General features: G+C 44.1%; 2 protein-coding genes across 2 annotated transcripts in view; both read left to right on the top strand.

The window, feature by feature from the left end:
* Window positions 1–16242, top strand: part of PHF19 (PHD finger protein 19) — a 128444-nt gene that overhangs the window by 56391 nt on the left and 55811 nt on the right. The gene's annotated exons all lie outside the window — the stretch shown is intronic.
* On the top strand, window positions 1354–15353 carry PSMD5 (proteasome 26S subunit, non-ATPase 5). Its single transcript, XM_081847663.1, has 10 exons — window positions 1354–1553; window positions 7056–7200; window positions 8051–8164; window positions 8538–8666; window positions 10417–10526; window positions 11799–11941; window positions 12501–12692; window positions 13262–13371; window positions 14048–14188; window positions 15008–15353. Exons 1-10 carry the CDS (start codon window positions 1369–1371, stop codon window positions 15263–15265), a joined length of 1527 nt encoding a protein of 508 aa, XP_081703789.1. The 5' UTR covers window positions 1354–1368; the 3' UTR covers window positions 15266–15353.

The raw sequence follows: 16242 nt of genomic DNA on the forward strand, positions 1-16242 counted from the left end.
AATCCACCAACTGAAGCAGTCGAGTGGGCATGTGTGGGACAAGGCAATCTCGTAGGTAAACTGGTTGTGAAACCCAAATGTTATCCCAAGTGATGAAGAGCAGACCAACTTTAACGGCCTTATTGTGAGTACTAGATATCTCCCTGTATTGTTGGTATATGGCCAAACTTTGCCCTTAAATCTCTTTTTTTCTTTTGATAAATCCCTTTGAACAAAGACACCCTGCACATTCATTCATTCCTTTATTTGATGCATACAGGAGCATTTAAAGTGCAACTCCTACATCTCAAATTCTATCAACTGTAGTTTACCCTTCACAGAGCTACAATTCCCAGCACCCTTAACAAACTACAGTTCCCCATGATTTTCTGGAGGGATGAAATGTGTGCTTTAAATATCTACAGTAGTGCATACACAGTCAAACCTTGGCAACCGTCTTTTGGTCTAGAGGTTTGCCCTGCTGTAAAATGGGACTTTGGGAATGCTTGATATACTTAACCTCTCGGTGTGTTGATTTCATAGTGTCATAGAACCGTAGAGTTGGAAGGGACCCTAAGGGCCATCTAGTCCAACCCCCTGCAGTGCAGGAATATGCTGCTGTCCCACCTGGGGATCGAACCTGTGATCTTGATGTTATTAATACCACGCTTTAACCAACTAACCAATAATTTATTTTATGGATTTGCGCGTCATGTTTTAATGTTAACACTTCTTTATGAGCTTGATACTGCTAAATGGCGGCGGCGGGGCGAGTGTGAAGGGAACTCTGCACATGCTCGGAGGCGCCTTTGGGAATTCTAACATGGCTGTTTCTGTTCGCAGGCTGAAAAGATTAACGCCACATCATTTCCGGTCACCGTCTGACCAGGGAAGAGATGACATTTATGGGGCAGGAGCTTAAACTGCCTGCCTGCAGCAGGCGGAGAACTTGTGTTTCGAGGAGCGCGTAACAACGCGAAGAATCTCGTTACACTGTTCTAATTCGGTTCTCCCCCCCCCTTCTGTTTTCGAAATCTATATTTATCTGTATAGTCGTTTTAGCCCCGCATGTCCTTCATGTGGGAACACGGAAGCGAGTCTTAAAAACTGACTCTTTTAACTCTTTACCGGGAAAAAAAATGAAGCGCGCCCCGCCTTCCTTCCTCCTTCAGCCAATCAGAAGCCCGAGCGCCACAAGTCACAAGGGGCTCTCAAGACATAGGAGGCGTTGCCTTTGTATCTGAGTGCCGCGGCTGTGATGAGGCGCCGGCCTTAGTTACGCCACCGCTTCGGTTGCTAAGGGTCGAAGTCTCGCGAGACTCCTTTCACTTCCTCTTCTTCCTCCGCCCCACACCAGGCGCTCTCTTCTGCTCTCCCAGACATTCAAATATGGCGGCGCCAGAGGTGGATGAGGCGTTGGAGCTGCTCGCGAGGGTCCCGCTGCTGGAGGAGCCGCTCGAGGAGCTGCGCGCTTTGCACTTGGCCTTGCTCGCCGTCCCTCTCAATGCCCTGCGGGAGCGGCGGTCGGAGCTCCCCTTGGCGGGACTCTTCGCTCTCACGGCCCGCGGGGGAAGGTGAGTGGAGAGAGATCGGGCGGCTCTTGCTTTTTATTAAGCCGCCTCGGGTCCCTTTCAGGGGGGAAGGGAAGGCGGGGTATAAAACAAACAATAATTGGGGGGGGGGGGGGAGGATGCCCGCCACGGAGAACGCGTGTTGAGATTCCTGCACTGCAGGGGGTTAGACTAGATGACCCTCGGGGTTCCCTTCCAACTCTACATGTCTATGATTCTGTGGCGCTTAACAGAACAGACCCAGCCGCCTATTTAAAGGTGTGTGTGTGTGTGTAAAGAGGGAGGGGGGATTCTATTTCTCTCTCCATTTTTGTTTATTAGATTTTTAAGAACCGCCCTCGTTAACCCAGAAGATCGCAGGACTGGTTAACAACATAAAAATAGAAAACGAGGTCGCCAAAATACACGGCAGAGCAAGGCACAAACCAATAACCGCCCCTCCGCTCCGCTCCGCTCCACAAACGTCTAATCCTCAGGGGAGGAGATCGTGCTCCTTTCCTGGCTGCGTCTTTTTTCATTGCTCGGTTGCCCCTCGACTCCATGAAACTGGGCCTAAGTTGCTCATGTTTGTTAAATTCAGCAAGTTTGTTCTGGAGTAGGGCCAGCTCTGGCGATAGCCTGTTGTCTCTGAATTGCAGGTGGGGGTGAGGCCGGGACGGGAGAGGGGGGCTGGGGTGGCAAAGCTTAAGTTCTTTGATTTAGTATATGCTTGGGTTTTTTTCTGTCAGCATCACTCGGGGAAGTTCTCTTTCTATTCGCTTGTTATGTTCCCTTGGTGGTGAGAGAGGTTGGGGTGGCCTAGGGTGTGTCTTTGGCTGGCTGCAGTGGGATTTGTTTTCTGCGTGGGTGAGGGGGTTTGTTGGGTTAAGTTAGCCATATTGAATCATATGCTGTCGGTGGGTTATGAACTCTTTGTAGTGTGAGTGAGCATTGTTATCTTGGAAGATGTTCAGTAGGGCCAGTTCTGGGGTGACTTCTAGTACATGTTTAGTTATTTTGCTTATTTCTGGTATGACTGTACACACTACTTTCTGACTGGGTCCTTGATTACTTGGTTTGGTGGGTTCTGCTGGTTCAGACACAGCATATGTCTGAGAAGGCTCCACGAGGGATCATGGGGAGGAGGTGTGAGGAAAAAACTGTTGTGACATTGATTTCTTGGGCAACTTGGAAGGGCTGTGGTGTGATCCAGAAATGGCAAGCTGGAGCCCCACTGACCATTTAACTGCTCCATCAGCTTGGGAGCTTTTTCTGAGACACTTCTTTTGTCGTCTGAGCATCTTTATCAAGATTCTAACGGATCTGCCTGCCTTTGATCAGTTGTGCTTCAAGGAAAGCTCACCAGTCCTCTGATTCTTTAATATTTTCCAGTCCAGATGTTAACCAAAGGATCTCACAATAGTCATCTCCTTGCAGGAGCAAGGAATCAGGAGAATCAGATGCACCACAAGAGCATCTTGGATGGGATGGCTCTCAAAGAGTGCTAGACAATTGCATGGCAACTAGCTGTGATAGCTGTGCTCAGCCTCCCCTGTTGGAGGGAGCAATGCTTATGAAAAGCGCTTCCTGGAAGCCACAGACTCCCCAAATGTATTTCACAAGGACCCCTTGCTTCCCTCTTCCCCAGTACCTGAGGGTCGTCATGTCTCTCCAGGGATTTGGCCAGAACAAAGTATATGTTGGGGAAAGGCTCCCTCCCTGCAAAGAAAATGGAGCGATCAGCAGGTGCCTGGCTCCCAGCCATGCTAGCACCAGTCTGGCGCATGAGGGTGGGAGACATGGGAAGGAAGCATTCCTATCCTATAGGTCACTCAATTGGCATTTCCACCTACCTGAACTCTAAGTCATGGGTAGGCAAACTAAAGCCTGGGGGCCGGATCCGGCCCAATCTGGCCCACGGACGGTCCGGGAATCGGCGTGTTTTTACACGAGTAGAATGTGTCCTTTTATTTAAAATGCATCTCTAGGTTATTTGTGGGGCATAGGAATTTGTTCATTCCCTCCCCCCCTAAAAAAATTATAGTCCTTCCCCCCGCAAGGTGTGAGGGACAGTGGACCGGCCCCTTGTTGAAAAAGTTTGCTGAGCCCTGCTCTAAGCCTCCCCCCCTTGTTCTGGACTGTCTCTCTCTTAAGGAAGATGCAAGCTCTTGCTGGGAGCCACTGGTGGGGAGAGTGTTCTTATGATTCCCAAATGTTTCAGAAGCATCTTTTTGTTCCTTTAGCTGCTTGATATAACCATAGTTGGAAGGAATCCTAAGGGTCATCTAGTCCAACCCCCGGCAATGCAAGGATCCTGCCCACAGCCAGCCCTGGATGGGCTCCAAACTCCAGCCTTCTGGTTACCATTGCAATCCTGCATGGTGTGGAGAAAGGGGAGAGAGAAATGTTTGCTTACACTCTCATAACACTGATGTGAGATCCACACCATGCAGCCCTTTCAATAACTAAAGTCTAAAGGGCTGTCACATGGAGGATGGGCCAAGCTTATTTTCACCTGCTCCAGAGGCCCTTAGGGCCTGAAGCAGTGACTCTCCTTCTTTGGAGGCGTTTAAGCAGTGCTTGGATGGCCATCTGCCATGGATCATTAGTTTAGATCCCTGCATTGCAGGGGGTTGGACTAGATGACCCTCGGGATCCCTTCCAACTCTACAATTCTATGATGCTATATTTTAAAGAGCATCCAATGTGCCTTTAATGCACATGATTTCCCCTGAAATGATTCGTGCCATTGTGGCTTCCCTCTCACAGACCTACAATCCCCAGAACCCCTAACAAACTACAATTCCCAGGATCATTTGGGGGAAGACATCTGGTTATTAGAACAGGGGTAAAGAACCTGCAGTTTTGTTGTTGTCATTTAGTCGTGTCCCGACTCTTCGTGACCCCCTGGACCAGAGCACGCCAGGCACTCCTGTCTTCCACTGCCCCCCGCAGTTTGATCAAACTCATGTTTGTAGCTTCGAGAACACTGTCCAACCATCTCGTCCTCTGTCGTCCCCTTCTCCTTGTGCCCTCCATCTTTCCCAACATCAGGGTCTTTTGCAGGGAGTCTTCTCTTCTCATGAGGTGGCCAAAGTATTGGAGTCTCAGCTTCAGGATCTGTCCTTCCAGTGAGTTTGCTCACCCCCATTTCCTAGGAACCAGGAATGGGATGCTCAAGCGCTTCCAACAGTGTGGTTCTAGGGAACAGCGTGTATAAAATATTGAATGTAATAGGGTTATTAAGGTAATTTCATCAGAATTACAATATTATGGGAATGTTAAGGAGGGAGGGGGAAAGAGAGAGTTTGGAATTCTGGTGGTGAGTGATGATTGGATGAGGATTTGAAAGGGAGTTTGAATGTGAGGCAGTTGAGAGGCAGTTGAGAGCAGTGGGTTCTGGAGGGGGTGGTTGGGCAACTAACTATTCAGTTGAGGATCAGGAGTCTAGTCGTCATTTTTGTAATAAAGCAACATATAAGATAAAGAGAATTTGAGACCATAACCTCAGGTACACACATCATCCTACAATCATTTAGTGAATCCTCACTAAAGGGTGCAGTACCTAGGATCTGGACCAAACATTGATTTTTTTGCTCTTTCCTAGTTTCATAGGTTTATGTTCTGGTTCTAATGATGCAATAGGGGTGGGGGCTCTTTAAATACTAGGGGCTGCCGCACACTCCTTTTTTAAAAAAATAATTTCCCCTCTTTTCAAAAGCACATGCATTGTCTCTTCAGTTTTGTTGTGAGACATTGGTGTTATATCAATATAGGTTTGGGAAGAAAAGAGTGGGGCAGTGCTGGATTTAGGTATAGGCTTCATAAATCTTCAGAATCTTAGAGATATAAATCCGTGTGCTAGGTCACTTTCACAAGGTCAGCAAAGCCCTTCAGAAATCAGACCTGTTACTGAGTTCTTGTGCAAGCTTGTACAGTTCACTTCTGGATTTTTAAAGGAAAATTAGAGAAGACTTTGATAAGCTTGAGAAATGAGCAAAAGCCACCTTGCCAAATGTTAACTACAAAACAAGGAGACAAAGAGTGAGGGAACTGCAAAGAAATGACAGAAGTGCACTTGATGCCTTAGATGCACTTTCTTCAAGAGATAAGTTTAGGATAAAATCCTTTATTCCTATATTAGATGCACTTGAAGCCAATTTAAAAAGAAGTACCGCGTACCATCATCCTTGGCTTCACTCAATTTTGTTTATAACACTTCCATTTTCTTCTAGTTGTGAGGGTGGGGGTTTGGGAGAGGCCTCACAAGTGGTGTAGGCTAGGGTCTCTCTTCATCTAAATCTGGCCCTGGGGCGAGGTTAACATTTACCACATCTTGGGATGTGGCTTGTTGTTGTTGTTATTATTTTAAAAAGTTTGTATTTTAATTTTAAAACACTTTGTAGCTCCAAACATTTTTAATCCACCAAGGTTGCTTTTGGGGCATTTTTTTTGTTAGAAGTTTTTTAGAAGGTGACATGAATTTTAATTTGTTTTAGTCTATTTTATTGCTGTTCTAACATTCTGTATGTTTTAGATAATTGTTTGTATATTTTCCAGTGGTGATTATATTGCTTTACCTTCCTTTGTAAACCACTTAGAGGCTCCCCCCCCCCACAATCAAATGGTATGTACATTTCATGGATAAATAAGAATAAAATAGTGATACAAGATACAGTCATACCTCGGGTTACAGACGCTTCAGGTTGCGTTTTTTCGGGTTATGGACCCGCCGAAACCCGGAAGTACCGAAACGGGTTACTTCCGGGTTTTGGGGGTTGTACATGCGCAGAAGCACTAAATCGCGCTTGTGCAGAAGCACCAAATCACAACCCGCAGCAGCACTACTGCGCCACTGCGGGTTGTGAACACTGCGGGTTGTGAACATGCATCCTGCACAGATCACGTTCGCAACCCGAGCGTCCACTGTAATAATTGTAAGCTAATGACTAGCCACTCTGAAACTTCACATTATTATAAACAAGAATATCACAGATTTTAATTGGTGCTTTTAAAAAGAGCAAATTTTGGTGCTGAATTAATAAGCCTGGACAGAGTGTTAATGTACAGTGGTACCTCGTGTTATGGACAGGATCCATTCCGGAGGCCTGTCCGTAACGTGAAATGCCCGTAACTCGAAGTGCTGTGTCTGTGCAGGCGTGTGGCACGATTTGGGGCTTCTGCGTATGTGCAAAGTGCAATTAAGCACATCTGCGCAGGCGTGAGCGGTGAAACCCATAAGTAACCCATTCCGGTACTTCCGGGTTGCAACAGGACGTAACGTAAAAAGACGCAACATGAAGCGAACGCAACACGAGGTATGACTGTACTCTGGATACCATTAGAGAAAGGGTCTTGTTTCTTGTACTTTCTTACCTTTTCTTTTGAATCAGTAATCCCTTGAGTGGATTTTGGTAAAGAAGCAGATACCCACGTATTAAACTATTTGGGGTTGTAATGTTTTTTTTTGTTTGTTTTGGTTTTGAAAAAGCCTTTCAACTACCTTATTTTTTCCCTTCAAAACAGTGAGCAGATCTCTTTATGTGTTTCCATCCTGGAGCGGTTACTGCAGATCATGGATCCCTTGTATGTAATCCAAAACTTTGGTGAAGAACTTCAGAAAGGGCTCTTCCATCCAGATAATTCAGTCAAAATTCTAACAATAGCTCAGGTATGCTTGATTACTTGTCTGTTAAAATGACATTTTTGGAGATCTTTATCAAGAAGGAGGAGATTCCATATTTATAATGTACATACATATACATTAGGGCTCTGCACAGGATTTGTCGAGTCCTAAGCCAAATCAGGCATATTTGGAAGGCTCTGGATGGGGTGGGACACACCCATGGATTGCTGTGAGTTGGGTTTAATGACCCTGAGCAACCTGTGACTTTCAGAGGACACCAGCCAGGAGGGAGAACCAGGCTAGGGGCGCAAATCTTAATGACTCCTTAAAATTTGTATGGCTGGTGTTTGGATCATGAATTTAATAGATTTATATTTGCTAAACTTGCATAGGAATAAAGTAGTTCTCAGGATAAACCATTCTGTGGATGTTGTTTTTAGATGATCCACACACTTGTTGCAGAAGCTATCATTGGGTGATACAGATATTTTAAAGTGCTCCAGGTAGTTTTTTTTTGGGGGGGGCAGCTTTAATTTTTTTCAATCCAATCATTGGATTAACAAAAGCAGTTTGGGGCATTGGCATTGTGAGCCCTGCTCCTAGGCCTCTTCACATTGAGGGAGTGGATAAAACTTTCCTCTGTCTGCATATCACTCTCCTTAAAAAAATCCCCAACAACAACAAAGTGAGAGGAGCAAATGTATAACCCTTCCCTTCAGTTTATTTTTATTCACTAGTTCCTTAAAATGATACAGCTCTTCAACATTTTCTTTGTTTAAAAAGGCTGGTACTGGGGGTGGGAATGGAAGGAACCTTTATTTAACTACTTAAATTTGTGCACTGAGTAGTTGTTGGAAACTGCCTAATGCCTTTCAACACCATGTTGAATCTGTAGGTTGGAAAGATAGTTGAAGATTCCAGTTCTGCAAGAGAAATCCTCAACACTCCTGAGTTGCTGAGGCAGGTCATTTATTGCATTGCTGATGAGAAACTAGCAGTGGCAAAAGAGGTAAGAGCTTTAAACTGGAGCCAGTTTAACAGCAGCTGGCTACAGAGCCTTCAGCATAATCATCAAGTGGGTGAGGTTCCTCTGATGTCAGCGCAAAACTGAGCCTTCAGCGTTATTGGCCCAGCCATGGGTGGGCAGTGCTCTTACATTAGAGCTTTACCAGCTGTTTCTGTAGGAATATTTAAATGCATGCGGAAGGCTTTTTGCGCTGTCAGACTTATGCAGATAATTAAGGGGGAATGTAATAATTAGCTGGTGATCTGTGGTTTTAATTGTTTTTTGTGTGTGTGTGTGTAAAACTGGTCTAACTTTGTGTCTAATTCTGCTGTCTATTTTTCTCCGGTTCACATAGCTATTCCCCTTTGTTTTCTAGGCCATCATGTCACTGACAAAGGTAGCAAAAACTGCAGAGAGCTTGGAGGCACTGCTTGCGGGCAACTTGCTAGTTGACTTGAAAAATGTCATGACCAGGAGTGACATTGTTCGTTGCCGTGTGTATGAGGTAAGCATCCCTTTTCCCATAGTGTTCTAGCTGCCCCTTTAATTCTAATTCATTGGGTGGGGAGCCTCTGGCAGTTTTTGCCAGCCATGCCAACTTGTCACTTGCCTGACAGCATGTGACATCAGATGTGGAATATCCACAGCTGCCAAGAAAAGATTGGGAATGCAATTAGCTCAGTGTTTCTCAAACTTGGGTCTCCAGCTGTTGTTGGACTACAGCTCCCATCATCCCTGACCACTGGTCCTGCTAGCTAGGGATGGTTGGAGTAGTAGACAAACAACAGCTGGGGATCCAAGTTTGAGAAACACTGAATTAGCTGCTTAGGAGATTCCCAAGGGCAAGATAGATTCCAGGGCAAGGGCCAAATGCCTAAGATTCCCTGCCCCTCAAATATAGCAGAAGTACAAATTGGACTAATAGCATTAAAGTGTTCACAAGTTTCTGTGTAGTATTGCTTAGAATCACCTGGGTGAGTCTCTGGACCAATCTGGTTTTACATTAACACTTGGCTAAACTGGGTACAGTCTTCCTCAATTTCCCTAGCGGTTTAAGTGAGTTAGTTATCTTACCTACAGTTATTTTTATTATAACCCTGGCAGCTCTCCCATCCCATTCATTCCCATGGGAACATGATTGTCTTAAAGCTTATATTGGGTTCACGTTGTCTTGCCTCCATGCCAAATTGCATCTTCCTTCCTCAAATGGGAGACACTCATTGTCAATAGCTTGTCCCCTGATACATGTTGCTAATAGTCCCATTGGCAGTTGCTCTAAATAATGTGATCTGAGCAGGTCATGATGCTCTTTTACTGCCTACAGGGTATGGTTGTACCCTGAACAATCCTGAACCCTCAACTGGAGTTATGAGGATTGACTTGGTCCATGGTACCAGGCATGTACAAGACAGTAGTCTGCCTCAAAATGCCTGCATCCTGCCTTTCTGCCTCACAATGTGGCACAAAAGGTGACTCTCAGAAGATCCTGCAGTAAAATATAAACAAAAAATAAGCAAAAGATATGGATAGATGAATCCAGTCTCTGTTCTGTGTCACTTTTCTATGCAGTCAGCCTTAAGTCCGTTCCTTCCCATCTCTGCACTAATATGTGACCTTTGTTATGGAAAATCCACATGAAAATCCTACAAGGTATTCTGAAAGCTGCTATTAAGATGCCACCTCCTCAGTCTTTTTAGTGTGCTGGTGCAACCACCACCACCTGAAGGGGATCACACTGAGATTGCATGCCCACACTTTATGAATATGATTGTGTGTGTAGATGTTGCTTTATCCACTTGTGCTGTATTGTTTTTAAATGCCATGTTCTGTAAAATAAACCACAATAGGCCAATGTTTGTTATTGTTAATCATTTAATGTGAAGTTATGATGCTATGAAATAAAACACAATTATATAGGTAAATAAACAATGGGGCTACAGATGCCCCTTGGAGCAATTGGACGCTATGGGGAACATTGTTCTAGGGTGTGGAGGTGGCAGTGGCCTCCCCATAGGCCCATGATATATTGGTCATGATATATGATGTTGATTCCTTTTAAGTCCTGTTGCAGCCACCACAAGGCTTGTAGCTATGACTTGAATGTTGCTACAGCCTCATTCAGTGAGTGAAGTTATAAGTGGAGCAAGCTCAATTTCATGCATGAATGGCATATAGTGTGTGTTTGTTGTAGGTGTTCTGTTTTTTAAAAAAAGAAATAAATCTCAGTGTCCTTTTCTCCTGTGCTTCTGTCTTAGTTGGTTATCAATATATCCTTGGTGTCGGCAGATTCATTAAATTACTGCGTGAACAGCGGATTAATATCAGAGCTGATCGGGGAGCTGACGGGGAATGATGTGCTTCTCAGGTGTGTGGCAGAAGCAGTCATGGGCACTCATTAGATTGTTTCATACTATGTATGGCTTTGGAGTAATTCTGCTTCTATTGAGTTAGTTGAAGGTTTTATTTCTTGGCATGCCAGAGTTTTGAGAGTTGTGCACATTTGTCCATGTACCCAAACCCTGCATGCTTTGCCTCTTGCCTGTCTCTGCCCTGATTCATACATTCATACTTTGGATACAAAAGCTGAGGCTGCTGAAGTGGCTGGAAGCTGTGAATCCTGGAAGACCTGCTGTCTGTCTTGCAGGCCATTTTTCCACTTGGTCTGGGAGGGTGGGGCCCTGACTGACTGACTCCAGCTACAAAAGCTGACTGCCGAACAGACTCTAGAGCGGGGGTATTGTTGCTGTTACTGATACTAAATTTTGTATCTTTACTTTAGATAGTTTGATTTCACTGTGTACACTTTAATATTTATTGTTTAAGGCTACTTTTTTGTAATATTTTTTATTCTAATAAGCCGCTTTGAGCATGGTTTCAACTTAAGAAATGTGGCATACAAATAAAATGATTGATTGATCCAGTGCTTACATGCTAGAGGAGCAAGAAAGTAGCCCTCCCTTCTTACCACGCAGCTCAAAATATCTCAGCACAACAGTGCCTAATCATGCAGGGGCTTTCTTTGCACAGTTTTTCTTCCTCTCGCCATACAATCAGAAACTCAGGGTGGCTAAGAACCAATTGAAAAACTATCACAAAAAACCCATCATTAAAACCACAAAGTCATAACAGTGATTCAGCAGTGAATAATACCAGTAAAACTGCTCATAAAACTAGTTTTACCTCATTATTACAAATGCATGGCTAGTATAAAAATACGCAGTGCCTCCCTTCCACCTCCTACTTCTCAGACATGTCTTGTCTCAAACAGCAGAGGCTTCAGAGATGAGATGGCACAGTCCACTCAGTTTGTTAGACTGAGAGCAGCTGCACTTGGGCTTCTTGCCTTGAGCTGTCAGCTTAGTAGCTATTTTACCAGGTTGCTATTTAACTGGGAGGCTTTATATCTGAATATGCTTATAATTTTGTCTTCTTTCCTTTTATACTCTGTCCTGGTTTGTAAGCCTGAGGGCAGGGCCTGTGCCACTTAAAACAAAAACAGAAAACTTTGGCACAGTACCTAGAAAGCGTTACCAGTTAATTAAGTAGTATTCTCCTCCAGGAATTACTCAATGATGGACTGTTTTGAGGATGAAAGGAATCTTAAATAATACATCTGCATGTTCTGTGTATGTTGCAGAGCTACGTGTATAGAGATGCTAACCTCTCTCGCCCATATTTACCACGGACGCCAATATCTCGCCCAACAAGGCATCATTGATAAGATTTCCAACATAATCATCGGGGCTGATTCTGATCCCTTCTCAAGCTTCTACTTGCCAGGTGATTTAAAAAGTTTTCCTTCTTGGCATGATTTTACTTTGGTAAAATTTTGGTAATTTTTTAAAATAAAATTCACTATTTAGTTCAGGGACGGGCAGCCTCTAGCCCATGAGCCAGATTCGATCTCCTAGGCCTCCCTGTTTGGCCTTCCAGGCTCTTTTCCCCAAACTGTGCCTACCTGCCCCACACCAAACAACAGCAGGTAGAGACATGGCTAGAGCAGCCCAGAGGAAACCAGGTTTGAGTTTAACCCTGGTGACTTTGAGATAGAATGCATTGGAAGAATAGTAGGCTTGGACCCGGAGTTGCCCACCCCCAATCCTAGACTTAAGTTTACTCTGACAGGTGACATTGTACTAAAAACTTGTCTGCTTGGCATGTAAAACAAAACCTCCCGGCCTTTACCATCTGGTCCTTTTTGTTTTTGGTAGGCTTTCTCTTCACTACATACATTGCTTGTGCACAATGTCCCAGTCTGTCTTTATTTTTTCTTTCCAGATGCTATGTTCCATGTATGGTGTGACGAAACTTCCGTTGTTTTATTTTCTGTTTTTTTCAGGCTTTGTGAAATTTTTTGGCAACTTGGCTATTGTTGACAGTCCTCAGCAGTTATGTGAGCGGTACCCCGCATTTGTGGAGAAAGTATTCAGCATGGCAGAAAGCCAAGACCCAACCATGTTTGGTGTGGCAGTGGACACACTTGGGATCTTGGGGTCAACTGTGGAAGGGAAGCTAGTGTTACAGAAGAAGGGTCTGTACAACATTTGTGTGTATGTGTAGCTATAATCATATCGGTCTGAAGAGTTTGTCACAGGAATGTAGGAAGGATATAAATGTACCCTGCATATTTCTAAACTTCAGTTTGAAAGGAGGTTTGATTGGAAGTGGGAAAATGATTCATCTCAAGTACAAGGGTTGCTAATGAATGTAATAGTCTCTGGAGGGAGGGATAGGGAATCTGTCAGCCTCCATGTGTTGCTGGCATTGGCCATGCTGGCTGGGACACATGGCGGGCAGAACCTTCTTCAGTGCTGCTGTTATCATGGCATAAGCAGCTAGGCTAGGGAGGGAGAGTCAAAACATGGTTTAAAACTTGGTTTTAAGTTCTGGAGCCACTTTATTGACAAATTGTGGTTAGAGATTTTCTGGTTTTAGTTGTGACTCAAGCAACAGATCCACAGGCAAAAATGATTGTTAATTCAAGATATTACTCTCCAAAGCAGGTATTGTCTAATACTGGGCTTGATGGAGAAATAGTCTGGTATCTGTATAAGGCAACTTCCTATGTAATGGAAAGCTTAAAAAAGTTTGTCTTCCCAGGGAGTAGATTTCATCATGTGCTAAACAGAATAGGACATCAAGCAAAGAATGCCCCGACAGAGATGAGAGTCCGGTGTCTTGAGGCAATTTCATCTCTTTTGTATCTGCAGGTAAGTTTTATGGAATCTTGTGAAAAATGGAGCATTAAAGATTTGAATCAGCCCTTGGAAGAAACCAATAACAATTGGGTAGCTTTCTGCATCTGTGATATCCACTAGTGATGAGTTAAAGCAAGAGAACTATAACTCACATTTTTTACGACTTGTTTCTCAGCCTTTCAGACTTATCAAAAGTATGAACAAAAATTAAGTGCTTCGAGAGTTTATTGAACGTTATGGTTCTGTATAATACCTTTAAAAGATAAATAAACAGTTAAAGGAAAAAAATGTTGTGTTTCCACTCAACTTCAAACATTTGTGCACAGGACAAATCAGTGTCTGAAATGTGCATTTACAGACTTGCTTAAAAGCAGAATGTGACTATGCTGCCTTTGTTATAAAGGTTTTGCATACATGGAAGTTTTGCACACTTCATGTCTGTAGGTGGAGTAAATTGTAGGATGGCTTGAGGGTGAGGTGTTCCTCTGATCTAGGCACAGCCAACGTGGTGCCTTCCAGATATTGGACTACAACTCCCATCATCCCATCCACACTTTTGGCCATGGTCTGATGAGAATTGAGTCCTACAACATCTGGAGGGTACCACGTTGACCATCCTTATTTTCCCCCTCAAGACAGTAAATTATCAGCTGCATTTGCAAACTCATTTGCTATATTTTACATTCAGCCAGACCAGCAGACAGAAGACCACCTGGGCATGACAGAATCCTGGTTCTCCTCTTTGTCCAGCCAGCCCTTGGAACTCTTCAGGAGCATCAGTACCCAGCCCTTCCCTGATCTCCACTGTGGTGCCTTAAAGGTCTTCACTGTAAGTGCTTTTTCATAACAGAGACTGTCTGACTGAATATATCTAATAGTCCTTTTGAGAGAGCTTGGAAACCACAGCACTACCCAAGCCCATTGTTTGGGTTGCCTTGTCTAGTCCTTACAGATTTAATGAAATCCTGTATGGGACACCAGACTTTGAGTAATCTGGAGCTCTGCTCAGACTGTACCTTTCAATTGATTTAACTGTGAGATAAAAGCAGAGCTGAAACTGAATGAGCTGGCATTAAGTAAATGGGCTGTGGGAGAAAGTCTTGTGTCTGCCGTAGGCATGCAGGTTGCCTTCAGTGGCAAAGGAGGGAAACTGGTGGCCATCCAGATGCTGTTGGACTCCACCCTCCATCATCCCTGGCTATTGGCTATGCTGGCTGAGGCTGAAGGGAACTGGAGTCCAACAACATGTGGAGGGCCACAGGTTTCCCATCCCTGAGCTAAGATCCACCCCAGGATTTCACATTATTAATGCTGGCTACAATTAGAACATCCATCTCTAATTCTTCTTGATCTGTGTTCTGCCCATGGTGAAGGTGAGTTGAAGTCACCCAGGCTCTATATCAGTGTTCCCCATGAAGTGTGTTGGACTTGTTTCATGTTTTCTGAAGAAAATCAAGAACATTGCTATGATGTATTAAGTTTGTTCTCCTCCAGGCTGAATTGCTGTTGGTGGTTTTGTTTTGGTGCTGCTATATTTTACTTTTAAATGGTTGTTTTAGTAGGATCATTCACTGCCCTGGAGATCCAATTTTTGGAACAGAAGGGCAGGAATAATGTCTTAAATCTTTCTCTTTTGTTAATGCTCTAGGCCATTGCTAGTCAACCTTGGGCCCAGAGGATGATGCTCAGTAGTCCAGGCTTTGTGGAATACATCGTAGACAGATCAGTGGAACCAGACAAATCTTCAAAGGAGGCCAAATACGAACTTGTGAAGGCTCTGGCCAATTCAAAGACCATCGCTGAAATCTTTGGAAACCAGCATTACTTGAGGCTCAGGGCATACCTGCGCGAAGGGCCTTATTATGTCAAGGCTGTTTCGACCACAGCTGTGGAAGGAGCTGAATAACATTGGAACAGCTGCTCTCTGGTGATAATGGACTTCTGGATAGGATTTCACTTTGGATGTGGAGGGGGGAAAATATCTGAGGAAGGAATTGGTTTGGTCATTTTTTCCCCTGCATTTCTAACTCAGAAATTTCACATAGCTGGGAAATAATGTTGAGGACCACATTAAGGACTATGCCAGTCAAGTTTATCCTTATTTAAGAGTTGATGCTTAGTCAGCAGCTGGCATAGGGCCTACAAATCACGGGATCCTTTTATAAACAGTGGTTTTTCTGCCTTCTGTTAATTCCTCAGTGAGAGATGCATTGTTAACATAGTTGAACACCACAAGGTAGCCAGACTCCTAAAAGTGGTGAAAGCAATGCAGCGGTGTGTGTGTTCTGAGTCTTTTGGCCTTGATCTTAAATGCTTTGCCTGTACTTCATTGATGCTTCCTCCAGCATATAAATTGCCCTAATTGTTGTTTACAGGAAAGGTGAGCAAACCCTTTAACACATTGGACCTGTGAAGGGCAGAGGGAGAGATCTGGCTGCTACAGGTGTCAAATGGGAAGGTTGCTGGGTTGTTCCAATTCAGATTGTAGTGAGGAATGCTCCCTGACATAAAATAAAGATTGAATTTTGAGAAGGCTAGACTACGATCTCCTGGCATCTTGGCTCTTACAGGAAATCAGGAGGATTTTCTCCACTGTGTGCAGTGTGAACTGGTACAGCCCAATAACAAAAATCACATGACTGGGGGGTTATTATTATTGTTATTGTTATTATTGTTATTGTTATTATTACTTCTTATCCATCTTAAGCTTTTCTACCAAGTGCAGTAGTGTCTTAGACAGGGACACCACCAGAAGGTGTTGGCTTGTGTTCTTAGTTGTTAACAGCAGCTGCAGAGACACAAAAGTTAGTATGACTGAACTTCAAAGGGTAACACTTTCTGCAGAGGGACCAAAGCTTTGAGGTGAAGTGATCTGGGTTTATT

This window comes from Podarcis erhardii (genome assembly GCF_964252035.2).
Source record: "Podarcis erhardii genome assembly, chromosome: Z".
Taxonomy (NCBI): domain Eukaryota; kingdom Metazoa; phylum Chordata; class Lepidosauria; order Squamata; family Lacertidae; genus Podarcis; species Podarcis erhardii.